General features: G+C 38.6%; 2 protein-coding genes across 7 annotated transcripts; both read left to right on the top strand.

Moving 5' to 3' along the window:
* Positions 1-1156: 1156 nt before the first annotated feature.
* LOC117575096 (uncharacterized) lies at positions 1157-1693 on the top strand. The gene is made up of 2 exons (XM_034259196.2): positions 1157-1442; positions 1529-1693. Exons 1-2 carry the CDS (start codon positions 1186-1188, stop codon positions 1611-1613), a joined length of 342 nt encoding a protein of 113 aa, XP_034115087.1. The 5' UTR covers positions 1157-1185; the 3' UTR covers positions 1614-1693.
* Positions 1694-2337: 644 nt separating this feature from the next.
* LOC117574888 (nocturnin) lies at positions 2338-14539 on the top strand. Of its 6 annotated transcripts, XM_034258922.2 has the most exons (8): positions 5699-5896; positions 10150-10471; positions 12119-12220; positions 12595-12827; positions 12884-12955; positions 13287-13408; positions 13482-14114; positions 14182-14539. In XM_034258922.2, the coding sequence occupies exons 2-8, from the start codon at positions 10392-10394 to the stop codon at positions 14323-14325; spliced, it is 1386 nt and encodes a 461-aa protein (XP_034114813.1). In that variant the 5' UTR covers positions 5699-5896; positions 10150-10391; the 3' UTR covers positions 14326-14539. The 6 variants fall into 6 exon arrangements, with proteins under 6 accessions (XP_034114816.1, XP_034114813.1, XP_034114815.1 ...); XM_034258924.2 differs by lacking the exon at positions 12119-12220 and having other exon boundaries at positions 5701-5896; XM_034258925.2 differs by lacking the exons at positions 5699-5896; positions 10150-10471; positions 12119-12220 and adding an exon at positions 2338-2666.
* The last annotated feature ends 175 nt before the right edge of the window (positions 14540-14714 follow it).

Raw genomic sequence — 14714 nt, 5'->3', positions numbered from 1 at the left:
GTATTTATAGCACTTGCGATATCTTCATAATGATTGCTTGTAATATGATTTTAAGATAAACTTTATCATCAGTTGATTCGAATGGTTGCCAAGCAAAAAGTTGACTTCAGATTTTAATTGTGCCACAGAGAATACACCTCAGAAATTGCAATTTTCAAATTGAATTCAAATGATCTTAACTTTTACCAAAAATTCTTAAAATACTCGCACTTGAAGTTGTGTCGAGTATTTCCCCTATGTAGGCAAAAGCAGAGACAAATTAGAATTACATGACAACAATACGGCAATAAACGAATTTTCGTTATAACAATACGAGTTGGCCGAAAAAGCCCCAATCATACACACGCACACACACACACACACATCGAGTCGAGTGTGTCCAAAATGGGAGGCAAACTGCGTGGAACCGCATGCAATTTTGTTTTTCAGTCTGGGATGGGAGTAAGCTACCCGAGTTGCTGTTGGCAATGTTGGAACTGTGGAACAGTGTGTGTGCGTGGCATCAAGCTGGGCCAGGTCCAAGCGGGCCAAGAGGTGTTGGCCACATGGGACCCAGAGAGCTGGCGTTGGCTATTTGTATTTTGTTACAGGACATGTTGTCATTGGGTATATCCTCAAAGCATAGACAGTGTGCGACACATTTGTGGGGATTGGGTAGGGGAAGGGGAAGGGGAAGGGTAAGGGGATTGGGAGGTAGGAAATTCAGCTGTCTGCAGGCTGAAAATATTATTGAAAATTGTCTATGCTAAAAATTCATAACTGCAGCGTGCATTTGCACATTTAGGTTTCGGTTTTTTGGTCAGGGCCAGGACATTCACTGTCATTGCCTGAGGCCTCCAACACACACACACTCACACTCACTCACACACACACACGTGCTCACTGCAATATCAAATTATTGAATTTCTATGCTAACAACTGGGACTTGTCCGAAATTATTCAAATTTCGACTCAATTGCAATGAACATTGCCTAGTTAATTAGCCCATTTGATTTTTGTCAAATGGCCGAATCATTGTTGCGCACACTTTTCAACATTTAAAGTATTGACTATCATTTTTCAATTGCCTCAGCTTAGCCAATCTTATCAGCCAGAAAACAAGTGGCCAGCTTTCTGCCTCGTCTTGCCAATCACTTATTTTAGTCTTTGTCTGCCAACGGTCAACACAACATCAACATCGACATCATGTCGTCGTGGGCTGTTTCCACCATTGAGCTATGCGAAGGCGCGTCTAATGCCAAGAATGGAGCTGAGGCATCAAGTCATCGCGGATTGCTGCGTCTGGCGTGGCAAACGTTCTCCTCGAGGATTCAGCAGTTGGGCGGTTTTCTGCGAAGGGAAACGAATAAACCGCTTCCCAAGGAATTGCGTCGATCGTTGCGGCTAAATAAATCGGCAAAGCGGAAGGGCTATCAGTTTTATGAGAGTGCTGCAGATAAAAAGTAAGCATTGAATTTATTAGATAAGCCAGCTGCTATTGTTTACCTACTCCAAGGTGGCTAAATAATTGATTATTATTTACTTGCAGACGGAAAGAAGAATATTTGAATCAACCCATCAATATAAACATACGCGTGGGACCAGCCTATGAGTATAGGCCATCGAATTGCTAGGGGAATATAAATAATGTACTTAAAATAATTATCTAATAAGATAGCTTAGTAATTATAATGATTATAAAATTAGTTAATTAATTGCGAAATTGGCTTTCAAGTTTACTTTAGTTAGTTTAAGAATGTCTCTGCTAAAAGCTCAACAAGTTACAAAAGCTTTTGTATTGCTTTCGATTTAGTACATTTATAAACGTAAAAACTTTGCAACGATCTAAAGCTTTGTAAAGCTTGCATACTTAATGGCTCGACTCTTCGCTTACACAAACGTAGCTTTCAGTGTGTGTGCTCTTAAGTTTACAACAGCTTCACTCTCTTAAGTTCGCCCACACAAGAGTTTATTGCCCCGCTCCCAACAAGTGGAGACGTGACTGCATGCGCTACTTTGTCAGGTATATTTGTTAATGATAAACAAATTAAATAAACAAATTCCAAATTCCAAAACTTTACTAAATGCTCTCAACATAACTTTGACCTTTGGACTAGACCGGTTTTAAGAAATATATTTACTAACTCATATGCTATATAGGGTATTTAATATTGTGCAATGCTACTCGAAACTTGTTAGCCGAATCAACGTCTGTCAGCTTTTCCTTTCAGCGGCTCTCGCTCTCTCAGAAAGTACATGGCTCTCTCTTTCAACTTGTCTCTTTGCTTGTTTCCATGGCGCCACATACACATACAGCCAGAGTAAAGCGTAGTCCCTCATTTTTATGCCAGCTTAGTGTGAAAAACGTGTTCGACGCGGAAATGACATTGATAGTGAAAATTCAGTGGAGTGCATAAACTTTTCGGCAAATGAAAAAAAGAAAACTAAAAAAAAAAAAAACATTAGTACAAAAATAAATTACAAAATTTAAAGTTTTTACATTTTTGTAATTTATGCAACAGTAAGAAATTACAGTTTACCTCTGATATTGATATATTTAAATAGAACCTAATTAAAAGCAACGAAACAAACAAAAAGTAAAACTATTTAATTAGCTGCAGCATGAAGATAATCTCAACGCTAATCTACGTTGTGGTGGCATTTTATAAATTCTGCCGCAAATTCTTGTAAGTGGATTACCTAATACCCTGTTACTATTACGACTGCGAGTGTTTAGGGCGCGTCGCTTGTTAACCTGTGCCCGGCTTTGCAAAATTTATTGATAAAACAAAAAAAGCACAATATGCGCTACAAACAAGAAGAACAACAAAAACAATTTGCATGCTATTCGCTTTTTCCGCTTTTATGGTATCCCCCTTTCCCCCTTTTGCCTTGACCCAGCCCTTTTCCAATTATCCAATGTGTTGTGTCTTCTCTTTGTGCATCTATTAAGTCGTTTTAAATGGTCGCCTTCTTTGATTTGATTTTGTTTACTTTCTTTGTGTGTATGTATACGCTGTGCATGTGCGTGTGTGTGCGTGTGTAGTTTTTAATTTATTACAACAAATATTTTTGACTTTCAATGCGACCGCAAAGAGCCGCTGAGCCAATGTTGAAGAGTGAGTGAGCGAGAGAGCACATGCACAATGTGTGTAATAAACTGCTTATGTGAGAAGAGAGCGCGCTCACTCTCTCGCAATCTCACTGTCACTGTCACTCTCCCTCTCACTCGCTCTCACTCTCTGTGCAAAGTCATCAAACTGTTTGTTTGGGTTTGAGGCAGCTAGCAAATTGGCTGCTGTCCACCCTTGTCTCTCTCTCTTCGCCTCCTCCCGCTGTTCGTAGTGATGGCAGCTCTGATTCGAACCCCCCTTCAAGTACTTTAGTAAATGGAATTTGCTCGAGTGATGACAACAGAAATGGCCTTTTAATTGCTATAACGGCGCTTTGTGTATCGGTTCGCCAGTGTGTCCACAAGAGGCCTTGTGTGTGTGTGTATACTTATGTAGTGGCATTGTTGAAGGCGTTGTCGGAATAATTTAATACATATATCAAACACAAAAGATCTGATTATTGTTAAGCATGTTCATATGGAAATGGGTCCTTTTGTTATGGGGTCTGCAGTTGACTGAACTCTTGTCTGCAACTGAGATATTCCTAAGATTATTTCACAAGTATGTAGTGTATGCTAAAGCATAGCTGTTCTTGCTATAAACGGATAATTATTTTTCTCTAAATTCAATTATGTTTAAGGAAACAATATTAATGTACATTTAATTGTAGTCAAGGAGATTCTAAGTATATTGATATTAAAATTGAATACATATATGAAACACAAAAGATATGATTATTGTTAAGTATGGTCATATGGAAATGGATCAACTCTCTTGACTAGAGATATTCCTTAGATTATTTCTCAAAAACATTTGCTATTAACGAGTTGCTCTATTTAATATTCATAATGTGAAAATAATACCATGATCGTAGATTATGATGAATGACAAAATAATAATATACATTTATCGAAGTAATTCCTATTCCATTATTATTCGACTGTAATGTGATTCATATCTTCAATTAATCACAATGTGTTTACATTACCTTCCGCAAGACTCTCTGATCGACTTTATGCCTTCCTTACCTACCACAATCACATATAAAATGTTTGATTAAAATGCTTCCTGAAGAAATACCCCTTAAAACCCGTGTGAGCCGGTCGAACAAAGTTGTAATTTCTGATACCAAGTTGAGAGTGCTTAGTATAAAAAGTACGAGTACCCGAAGCTGTTGGTTGCTACTAGAAAATGCTTTCAGTGATAAGTGCCGCACACACAGCTCAAATTCCACATTAGACAGTAAACATATATACATACATTCCCATATGTATATATTTTGTATAGTGAGCTAATGGCACGCTTACGTTGCCCAAATTGATAAGGCAGCCAGCGGGTCGTCAACGTAAACAAAAAACAAAAAAATCGAAATCGAAATCACAGCAGCTCATGCACATAGAGATATAGTAATCGATTGTAGGCATTACAGACCATTAGAGATAGATTTGCTAATGTGCATAATGCCACGTACGATAAATAGAAATTTATTTGGACGCACTTTAGCCACAGCACTTGAACAAGGCCGTCGTCAGTAAAGCAACGTATCTAATCTCAATTGCCAGACCACTGGCTGTGAGCACTATAATAATCGTAAAACCATTGCAAGCACCTCTAATCAGCGCCCCCAGACCCAATACCCTTGATAGATTCGCATTTGTAGTTGGTTAGTCAAACATTCAGACAGACGGTCAGACAGTCAGACGGCCACCCGAGTACTAAATAGTATATATATGTATATAGTTTATGGATTCATAATTTACGGCGCATTAGCAACTGCTCCAAACTAATTGAAACCAATTTGATCCTGATTTCAACGTCACTTATTGCATGTGCCAAAAGGCAAAGGCTTATCGCAACTATGGATCATCTCCCGGTCTCATATATATTGCAAGGCCACTTTATGGCGATTTGTATATAATGCCGATGACAAATTCCATACGCACAACTTTTTGGTCGCTCGTGCGCCGCTGATAAGATACTACACCAGACATTTTTAGCGCTAGACCTGTCCAAACAAAAACAGGAACAACAATAAAGACGGGGAAAAAAAACACCTCCCAAGAATTGATATCAAGTGCGACCTACTGCGACAGACTTCTGTTTTGTAATACTCTGTAAAAGAATGACTCAGATGTTGCTGGTCATCAATACAAATTGGAAAATAATTTGAAATGGAAGCTTGAATAATTAGAAGTAGCTCTAAATGGATGACTTTTCAGCAGCTGGCTCTTACAGCATCTGTGTTTACCTAATGCTCTTACAGGTTGCTAAAGATCAAGCTGTAGACCTAAAATCGAATTTTTCAATTAGTTAGTTACACTAAAAGAGAGTCGAGAGTGTAAATAGAAAAGGGAGAACAGCGAGAGAGAATTGTAAACACAAAATTGATTGTGCAATAATAATACTAAAGTGCTCTCGTTCTCTCTCTTTTGGGGTTCCCGGGTGAGCTGAGAGCACAGCTGCTGGTGCTCTGACAGCATAACTGTATCCTTATCAGCCAGCAAAGCGAAAAGAGAACTCACTTCACTTCACTTCACTCACTTGTCCAATGTCGTGCTATAAATGGCGCAAAGCACCAATTGTCGCCTTTAGTTCTTTGCGGTTTGACGGCGCGTTTGAATCGCTGCCATTTCGCTACAATTTCTAGTTTCTACTTAAGGCCACGACAGAGCCTTAAACGTCCCTTAAACGCGTTAGTCAATTGTGAAGTTCGCGGAGCACTTGACTCCTTTAGCCTTGATTAAGCAATAAAAAGCAAAAAATCTTTGGATAATGTGTTGTGGCGTGGTGCAGGCATAAAAATGGTGAGTTGAAGATCACACAAAAAACTGTGCAAAACTAAACCAGCTGCCGAAACCAGAACCACTTGCAATGCCCCTTTGAACAAATGCAAATAGTTGAATAAAAAATCACACATAGAGTCGCACATCTCCAGGCGGACAATTTCAGTCCACGCCGGTATAGAACCAGTTATTTCCAAATGAAGCGATATGTGCGCCGGACCCGACCATGTGTCCCAATGCTGTTGTTGTATAACGAAATCTCCCCTGGTAATCGCAAAACAAAGCGTACTTATATTCACATATATAGTAAAGATGTTGAAACTGTAAAAAAAAAATACAGTCGTATCACTTTTGAAAAAGGGCATTCGAGTATATGAATTGTAGTAACATAATTCTAGTAATTTGGGTTTTTTATGGTATATAACATTTAGATAATAGAAAGAGATGATAGTTGAGATGCAAATAAAAGAAAACATTCTTAATAAATTCTTAAAGTATTAAAGTTCTTAAGTAAAAAGTATCTATTAAATATTTCATTTTACTGACCTTCAAAACTAAAAGTTAAAAACTAATCTTATCTATAATTGATATAAAAATTTAACGCATTGTCTCTGCTTAACCTTGCGTCTCGTGATGTCTTCATATTTAAAAGTTAGCAACAGTCTTTATTCACACAAAGTAAAACAGTGTTTCTTTCATCATTTAATTGAATTTCCCATCTGATTACTGCTTAATCTGCAGAGTGTTCCCACAAAATCGATTTGCTGATAAGCTGTTATCACAAAGTCTGTAAATTTGTATAGTACACACAAACAATTCGATAGAGTGTGAAGGACGAGCGATCACCTCTGGTTTGACGGGCGCCTCACAGGTGTCCAGTTAATGCTCCCACCCAATGATTTTTTATTGAGGTTGATTACGCTCACTGCCAAGTTCATGAAACATACATATGTGTTTGCAACGTGCTATAAACGAGACGAGACGAGAGTACTCGTCTCTAGGCATAAATACGTATACACAATGTGAGACATATAAATAAACCTCAATGACGGACGCTGATCTTGTTCATTCTGTTACGCTTTCCGTGCCAGTTTGCCAAAAAAACAAAACAAGAAAAATAAGTAAAGCACAATTTTCTATTAGCACCTGCATCTGAATAGATTCAGAGCTGAGTAATACAGCAGCTCTATAGAAGGAAGTAAACTGCTTGGCAATAATTAATACTGTTAAAAGATAATACTGCCTTGAGGTATGTATTGTTCAAGAAAAACCGTTGCTTTTGATTATCAGTCTGCCGCTTATCAACAGAGCAAACAATCAATTAATTTGCATTCGAATTTCGAGAGCAGCCGAAAAGTATGCAATGCTTTTTTCATTTGAATTTTTCAACTTTATTCAATCAACTTTCAATATGCAGTTTCTACTGTACGATTTGTTTAGTTTTGTTTTCTTCTATTTGCATATTACGGAAATAAATGTTTGTCATTTGTTGTGTTAGATAATAGAAATGGAATAGAAATTAAATGAAATGCAATTAATTTGTACTTGAACAGATGCTAATTTTGTGAGGCGAATGTGAAATGTATATAAAATTTATTAGCTTAAATTTAGTTTGGAGGTGAAAAGCATAAGACAGAAAGTGGGAAATTAGCTTGATACTGATTAATAGTATATCTATCATTTATATGAAGCTATTTAGTTGCTGCACTTGTGCAGTTTACAAAGTGGCAATTAATGAAATATTAATCATTCGCCCGGTACAACAAAGTTTTAACAGCTGTCAATCAGTTGTGATGCCAACGCAAGATAACTTAACAAATGCGATTAAGGCATGTACTAGAATTAATTGTAGCTACTAGTAGCATTCATTGAGCGTTCATGTTGTGTGCGTGTTGTCAACTGAACTTAGGGCTTAATGTCACCGAGGTGTCAAAGTCAATGGATGCCAGAGATTATCGCCCACTTTTCAAGCAGATATTGTTGCTGATGGTTGTTAAAGAAAGTCGACGATTTAATAACGAAATAACAAAGCATAAATCATTCAGCAATTTACAATTTTTATTTTAAATCTTGCTTTATTTGATTCGATTTGATTTTGTTTGCTAATTGTGTGTGTGTGTGTTTTGACATTTTGGAAAGTGTGCACGCAAAATCTCGTTTGCCTTAACTAGAGGAGCGCACAGAGCAGAGCAACAAAATCATTTACTTATGACTGTACAGCAACAATAATAACAAGCAAAAGCAACAGCAACAGTAACAACAACGGTGCTCAATTAATGAGCGGAGAGTGAAGGAACAGCAACAACAACGAGGCAACGAGACGACGAGGCGACGCGACAGCAGCGAGTCAGCGTCCACTTGATTGCCTCGATCTCGGCTAGAGCGGCCAAAGATATATAAATAAGGAAAAGCAACGCACGCGCGTATTAATACGTTGGATGTTCGTTCTAAACGCGCAACGGTTAAAATATATAAAAATATTGCGCATACGCCGCGTGGCCAATGAAAATAAAAGTGCTTAAAGTGCAACCATGGATAATCAGAGTGAGAAACAAGAGCAACATAAGAGTCTTGGCCATCGCAGACAGCCAGCTCTGGGCAAAGCGATGCCAGTGACAGCGTTGCTCTTAAATCTGCATCCAACACCGCAAAACAAAGCGAGCCATGCACGTGGCGCTGCTGTCGAGGATGAGGATGAGCCGCCGCCGCGTTACTTTAGTGTGGCCGATGAGCTGCAACAGCCGCCGTCGCCAAATGGCAACGAATCAAATGATGCACAATGCCAGCTCTTGGGCAACTCCAAAGGCTACACGCCTTGTCTCAACTGCAGCCAGACAGCTCCTCAGTTTGTGAGTGGCCCAAATGTGATCATCAATGAGATGTGTCGTCGTTTGTGCGGCGAAGAGTGTCGTCGGGGCTTGAGTTTGACTGGCCAGCTGGCCACAGAGGATGCGCAGCGGCAGCAGCTGCGCCAGGATTTCCTTAGGCAGTATGAGATTGCGGAAGCGCTGGCCAAGACCTCGGCAATGACCTCGACAACACAAATGAAACAGCGTCTCGCGGCGCGTAAACTGGAAATGGAAATCGAGACGAAGGGGGCGATGGCGGGTGGCAGAATGACCACACCCAATGACGAGGTTGATGCTGTCGATGTTGTTGCCACAGCTGCTGCTGCTGCTGCGGCTGGAGACATGTTGCCGCCAATCGTTGATTATGAGACGCCGCCACCGCCGCGTGATCTGTTGTTGTATCTGGTGAGGTGAGATATAAATTCGAGCAAGGCATTGAATGCCAAAAAAAACATGTTGCTGGTGTTGTTGTTGCTGTTGTTGTTGCTTGCCAGCGGCAAATTGCGTTTATAAATCAAGTTCATGGACAGCACGGACAGAGTGTCAAGTGTTCTTAAGCGCTGTCAGGCCTCAGGCTTCAATCAAAAAACATAACTAACCTTGCGCAATTTTTAGCTCAATTTATTCACACAAGGGCTCTTGTTCTTATCGATAATAGGCAGAGTAGAATACGAGTACCAAACAAAAAGCTACTGTATTTTGTAGTTGCTTTCAGGCCAATTGTTTAACTGTCACTTTTGATAAATGACCGAATCAATAGCTTACAAAATATTTATAGATTTCATATTCTCTTCAGTTTATTTCGGAGTAATTTCGTGAAATATTTAAGAGTATTTTCGAGTTGAATAAATTATGAAATTCAAAATGACTTGCGCAAATAAAGTGCGAAATGAATGGGAAACATTTTCATGCTACTTTTGAATTTTTAATTTAATTCAATCAATTTACTAATTATCATATGCTATTAGCATTTTCAAAGTGTTGCAGTTTTTTCCCACTTGTCAACTTCGCTTTAAATGCTCGAAACGCTTCTCAGAAACTAGTTGACTAGTTTGGATGAATGAAAAATGTGTCTTAATATTTTGTGTTGATTTCGTTGATTATAAAAATCATTGAATGAGAAAATCCTCTACCCAACCCTAGAAATTGTTTTCACCTTTAAGATAGTAAAAGATGACTTTAAAAATATTATATTTAAATTAAGATATCATTTCTTAATGTGCAGCTGCGTGTCGTGTAACCTAAACTATTTGCAAACGATTTGAATTTTAGTGCCTAAGCACGTGGCTAAATAATGATGATTGTGATGGCAACTGTTTTGTAATTATACTTCTCGGTGCATTGCAAGTGGTTCAATTGGTAGTGAAACCCGCCCAAAACTTAATCCCAACTAATGCTTAAACTTTTGCAACTCTCCCATTCTAGGAAATACAGCTTGAACCGCGTCTCTTTGACATTGCGATACTGACACTTAATATAGAATATTTCAAGTTAACCAGTTAAGTGGAAAGAAGCTCAAAGTTAATCCGCACACAAAAATCAATCAAATATTAATTTCGCATAAGTAGTGACGAAAGTAAAAGTGAGAAAAAGTTGTACGATTACGAGTAAAACTTACTTGCGAAAGAGTTTTAATTAAGTAAAGTACTTTGACAATTCGAAGCAAAATGGAGTTTCTAATGAAAACATCGCGTTTGATTGTCACATCGAAGACGTTTGCGCGGCGTGTGGCGGTGCCCATACCCAGGTAACACACACACCCATCAAAAAGATACAATATCTTTAGGTTGCAGATCGAGGCGACGGCGAGTGGACAGCTGTCTGTGTCTGCGTCTCATTACGCATGGAATTGCGTTGTTGTATAAATTGTACTCGCAGAATAGCTAAATACAAATTCGTATCTCAATCTCAGAATCGATATCTTCAGCCAGCATATGGGCGCAGATATGCTGAATATGCGCATTTTGGACCGACAGAAACTGTCTACGCAATTTGCATTTGGCAAAGTAACGAATAACTTTTGCTTAGGCATAAATCAATTGTCTGGGCGTTAGAGTCGCAATCTCACAGTCGCTGTGCCAAAAGATACTTTTGTTTTCATTACAATAAACGAAACGAAACGAAAGCGAGACAATGAAGCGTGCAGCTCCATGTGAATGTATCTACATACAGAATGCTACGCATAAATATTTAGTAAGCTGTCAGTTTCGATGTATCTCATTTTGTGGCTGTTATTGTTTTTGTTTTTTTTTTTCGTTGCTTAGCCAGTGAGCAACGCACGTGAGTAGAACGTATTGATCTCGTTCTGTATCTTGCAGATACATCTCACTTTGTGAGTGTGCGTTCGCTTTGTAAGTGTGTGAGTGCTGTTAAGCTGAAATACTCGTTTATGCGTAAGTCTGTGTGCTTGCTCTCTTTCTCTCTCTCTCTCTCTCTCTCTCTCTCTCTGTCTCTGACCGCCTCTGGCTGTTCTCTAATAAAACGCCGCATTTCAGTTGCCATTCAGTTTCGCAAATGTCGCTTACAAGCGCACTTCGCACAATTTTCGGCAAACAAAACCCCCAAAAAACAAAAACAAACAACCAAATCAAATCCCCCAAAACTGAAAGTGAATCCTAATCCTTGCCAAGCGTCAGAATGGAGCAAGCACTGCAACTGAAACGCGCCAATAAAGCGCCCTGCAAGAACGATCGCAAGGCTTACTTGCAAAGGGTGATGCTGACCAGGTGAGCGACTTCGCGTCATCTCTATTGATTGATTGCATTGACGATCTCTCAGAACTGGTTTCAATCGCACTCTTCAGAAATCGAACCGAAATAAAAACAAAAACAAAAACCAGCCAAACAGCTGTGAAGCTATTGACCGAGCGACATTTTTAATGCCGCGTGCGACATCTCACAATATCCGATATATAACATACGGTTCGTGTGGGTGGGCAGCAGCAACAGCAGCAGCAGCATTAAGTGCTATAAATCGAGTTCCCTAACCGATTGTGAAAGCCAACACACATTTTGAGAGTTTCAAGATTTATGCATAGTCTCGTTATTTATTGTTCAACTGAGCTGCGATAATTATCAATCTTAATTTATATTGCTCAAAGTAATAGAAACAGGAAAAATACGACGTTCATTCACATTCAATTTTCATAAATCATTTTTGCCAAAGGATTGTTGCAAGTGTTGCACATTATCTTTAATTATTTAATATCTCCTCTTTCACTTCATTATTTTAAATAAATTGATTGTTTTTCACTTTTTTCTATTCTCATCCAAACCCAAACGTTAGCTTTACATTATTTAGAACAAAAAATTGCAAAACTCTTCAAAAAAATTTCAAATTTCATCATTCAAACTTTCAAAATTCAAAATTACAACTCAAATATTCTTTTCAGCAGAGTTCAAATGACAATGTTCTATGCCAGTCGAAGATATAGTCATAGTTTGTTCATTTTCTCTATAATTCTACGAAAGATTCTTTATAAAAAACCAAATGCTTTGTGAGTATTTACAAAATTGTTGCACTGATTTTTTTTTTTGCTATTGACTTTGCCGATGCTGTAAACTTTGCTGTTGTTCTTGTTGTATTATTGTTATTGTTGCTGAATGGTGTTTTTTTGTTAGGCTTATAAAAAATGTTCCCACCGTGATTCACCGCTTAAGATTCGATTGCACTGCATGCCAATAAATCAAAACAAATTAAAAATTCCCCCAAAATACACATTGTTTATGCAATTCCGGAAATTTTTTAATTTGTTTTAAATAATGGCAGCAAATAGAATCGAATAAAGATATGTTGAGCACGTTTTGCAATTAATCTCTTCATCGATTTGCAAAGTGAATAAATTAAATGATTCGATGCGACATCTTTTAGAATGGGTTCGTTCAACTCGGCGCCCAAGATCAACAATATGGACTCACAGGACGATGGCTTGGAGCTGCCCAAAGGTCTGAGCACCGATGCCTTGTTGGATCATGTGCATCAGTTGCGTGGCAATGGCATCGATCGACCCTCGTTGCTCACCAGATCCTTCCTCAAGCCAGCGCTAATCAGCGAGGATGTGACTGATGGATTGCGATGTCTCAAGTTGAATGCGGTTTCGCGTGGTGAGTGCTATAACTACAATTGTATCTGACAGATACATTAATGCATTTCTATGCAGTTTGCAGTCCGCCGCTTGAGAACGAGGGCACGCAAAATATACGATTGCTGCAGTGGAATATTCTGTCGCAAAGTGAGTAAAGTTAAAGTTTTTAACTCTTAAGTATAACATTTTAATAGCCATTCGAATTTTTAAATAAAATGTTCAATTCACTTTCTAAATTTATCATTTTTATCGATTTGAATGTAAAATTAGTCACTTTTTTCAACATTTTTTTTAATTTATCTTTATTGAAATACTATTTTATTATTTTTTAAAATGCAGATATATTTTATTTAATCAAAATGGTATTTTTTTGTCTTTTTAAAACGTATATTTATTTTATTTATTTATTCTACATTTTAACATTTTTATTAAATATATTAAATACATATTTTTGTTAATCAATTCCTGTATTTTCTAGCTCTGGGACAGCACAACGATGGCTTTGTGCGTTGCCCTGAAGAGGCTTTGACCTGGCAGCATCGCAAGTATCTCATAGTCCAGGAGATACTCCAGAACCAGCCCGATGTTGTTTGTCTGCAAGTATTTATTTAACCCCCTCCCAAGTATAAAGCCAAACAGTCGCGCTTTAACATCGTCTTCTCACTTTTTGCAGGAGGTGGATCACTTCAAATTCCTGGAGACTGTGCTTGGCAGTCAAAACTATGCTGGCATCTTCTTCCCCAAGCCAGACTCTCCGTGTCTGTATATAGAGCAGAACAATGGACCCGATGGCTGTGCCATATTCTACAAACGGGATAAACTGCAGCTGTTGTGCTACGACACACGCATCCTTGAGGTGTGGCGTGTCCAGAGCAATCAGGTGGCCATTGCAGCTCGTCTGCAATTGAAGGCGACGGGCAAAGAGTTTTGTGTCTGCACCACACACTTGAAGGCCCGACATGGTGCGCTCTTGGCCAAATTGCGCAATGAGCAGGGACGCGATCTCATTCGGTTTGTGAAGCAATTTGCTGGCGAGAGTCCTTTGCTGATGTGTGGCGACTTTAATGCGGAGCCTATCGAGCCCATCTATGCCACAATTCTCAGTTGTGACATCTTGAAACTGGGCAGCGCTTATGCAGACATGAAGTTGGAGCGGGAAAGGGAAAAAGAGCGCTGCGAGGATGTCAATGAGTTAATCTCAGAGTCCATTAAAAGGGAACCGCCCTACACCACATGGAAGATTCGCGAGGATGGCGAAGAGTGTCACACCATTGACTATGTCTTCTATACGCCGCAGCAACTAAAGGTGAGTTAAGATCGCACTAATTCCTATTCAAGTATGATATCTAATTTGTTTTGCTTTTGCTTTGCAGATCAAAAACTGCTTAGAGTTTCCGGCTGGTGACCAAATTGGTAAAAATCGCACACCTTGTTTTCAATATCCATCGGATCATTTCTCACTGGTCTGTGACTTTGAGTTGCTGGATGAACCCAAATCGGAAGCAACCATTCAGTAGAGGATCAGTAAAGAGCACATACAAACAACAGCACTACATCACGCACACAGATACACATACACACACCAACACAAAGAAAAACACACATACTGCAATTACATAATAAATTGTGATATTAGTTATTAGATACATTTTAGCCTCATAAATGTTGCACAGCGTTTCACTGGCTTCACGAAACTCTCCAGAGATTTCACAATAAAAGAGTGTAACTTTTTAGCAACTGTTTTGTTTGATTTGGGTTGAAACGTACGTTTTGATTTGGAATAATAATTATTAATATTTAATGAGTAAGATGGAGGGCGAGGTTATCAACTAGGCCAGACTATTTATGATAAGAGAATTTAATATGGATTAATTTGATAAGGAAGATTTCATATCGATTAACTTCA

Source organism: Drosophila albomicans, chromosome 2R, assembly GCF_009650485.2.
Source record: "Drosophila albomicans strain 15112-1751.03 chromosome 2R, ASM965048v2, whole genome shotgun sequence".
Lineage (NCBI taxonomy): Eukaryota > Metazoa > Arthropoda > Insecta > Diptera > Drosophilidae > Drosophila > Drosophila albomicans.
This window is presented reverse-complemented; position numbering and strand designations above follow the sequence as displayed.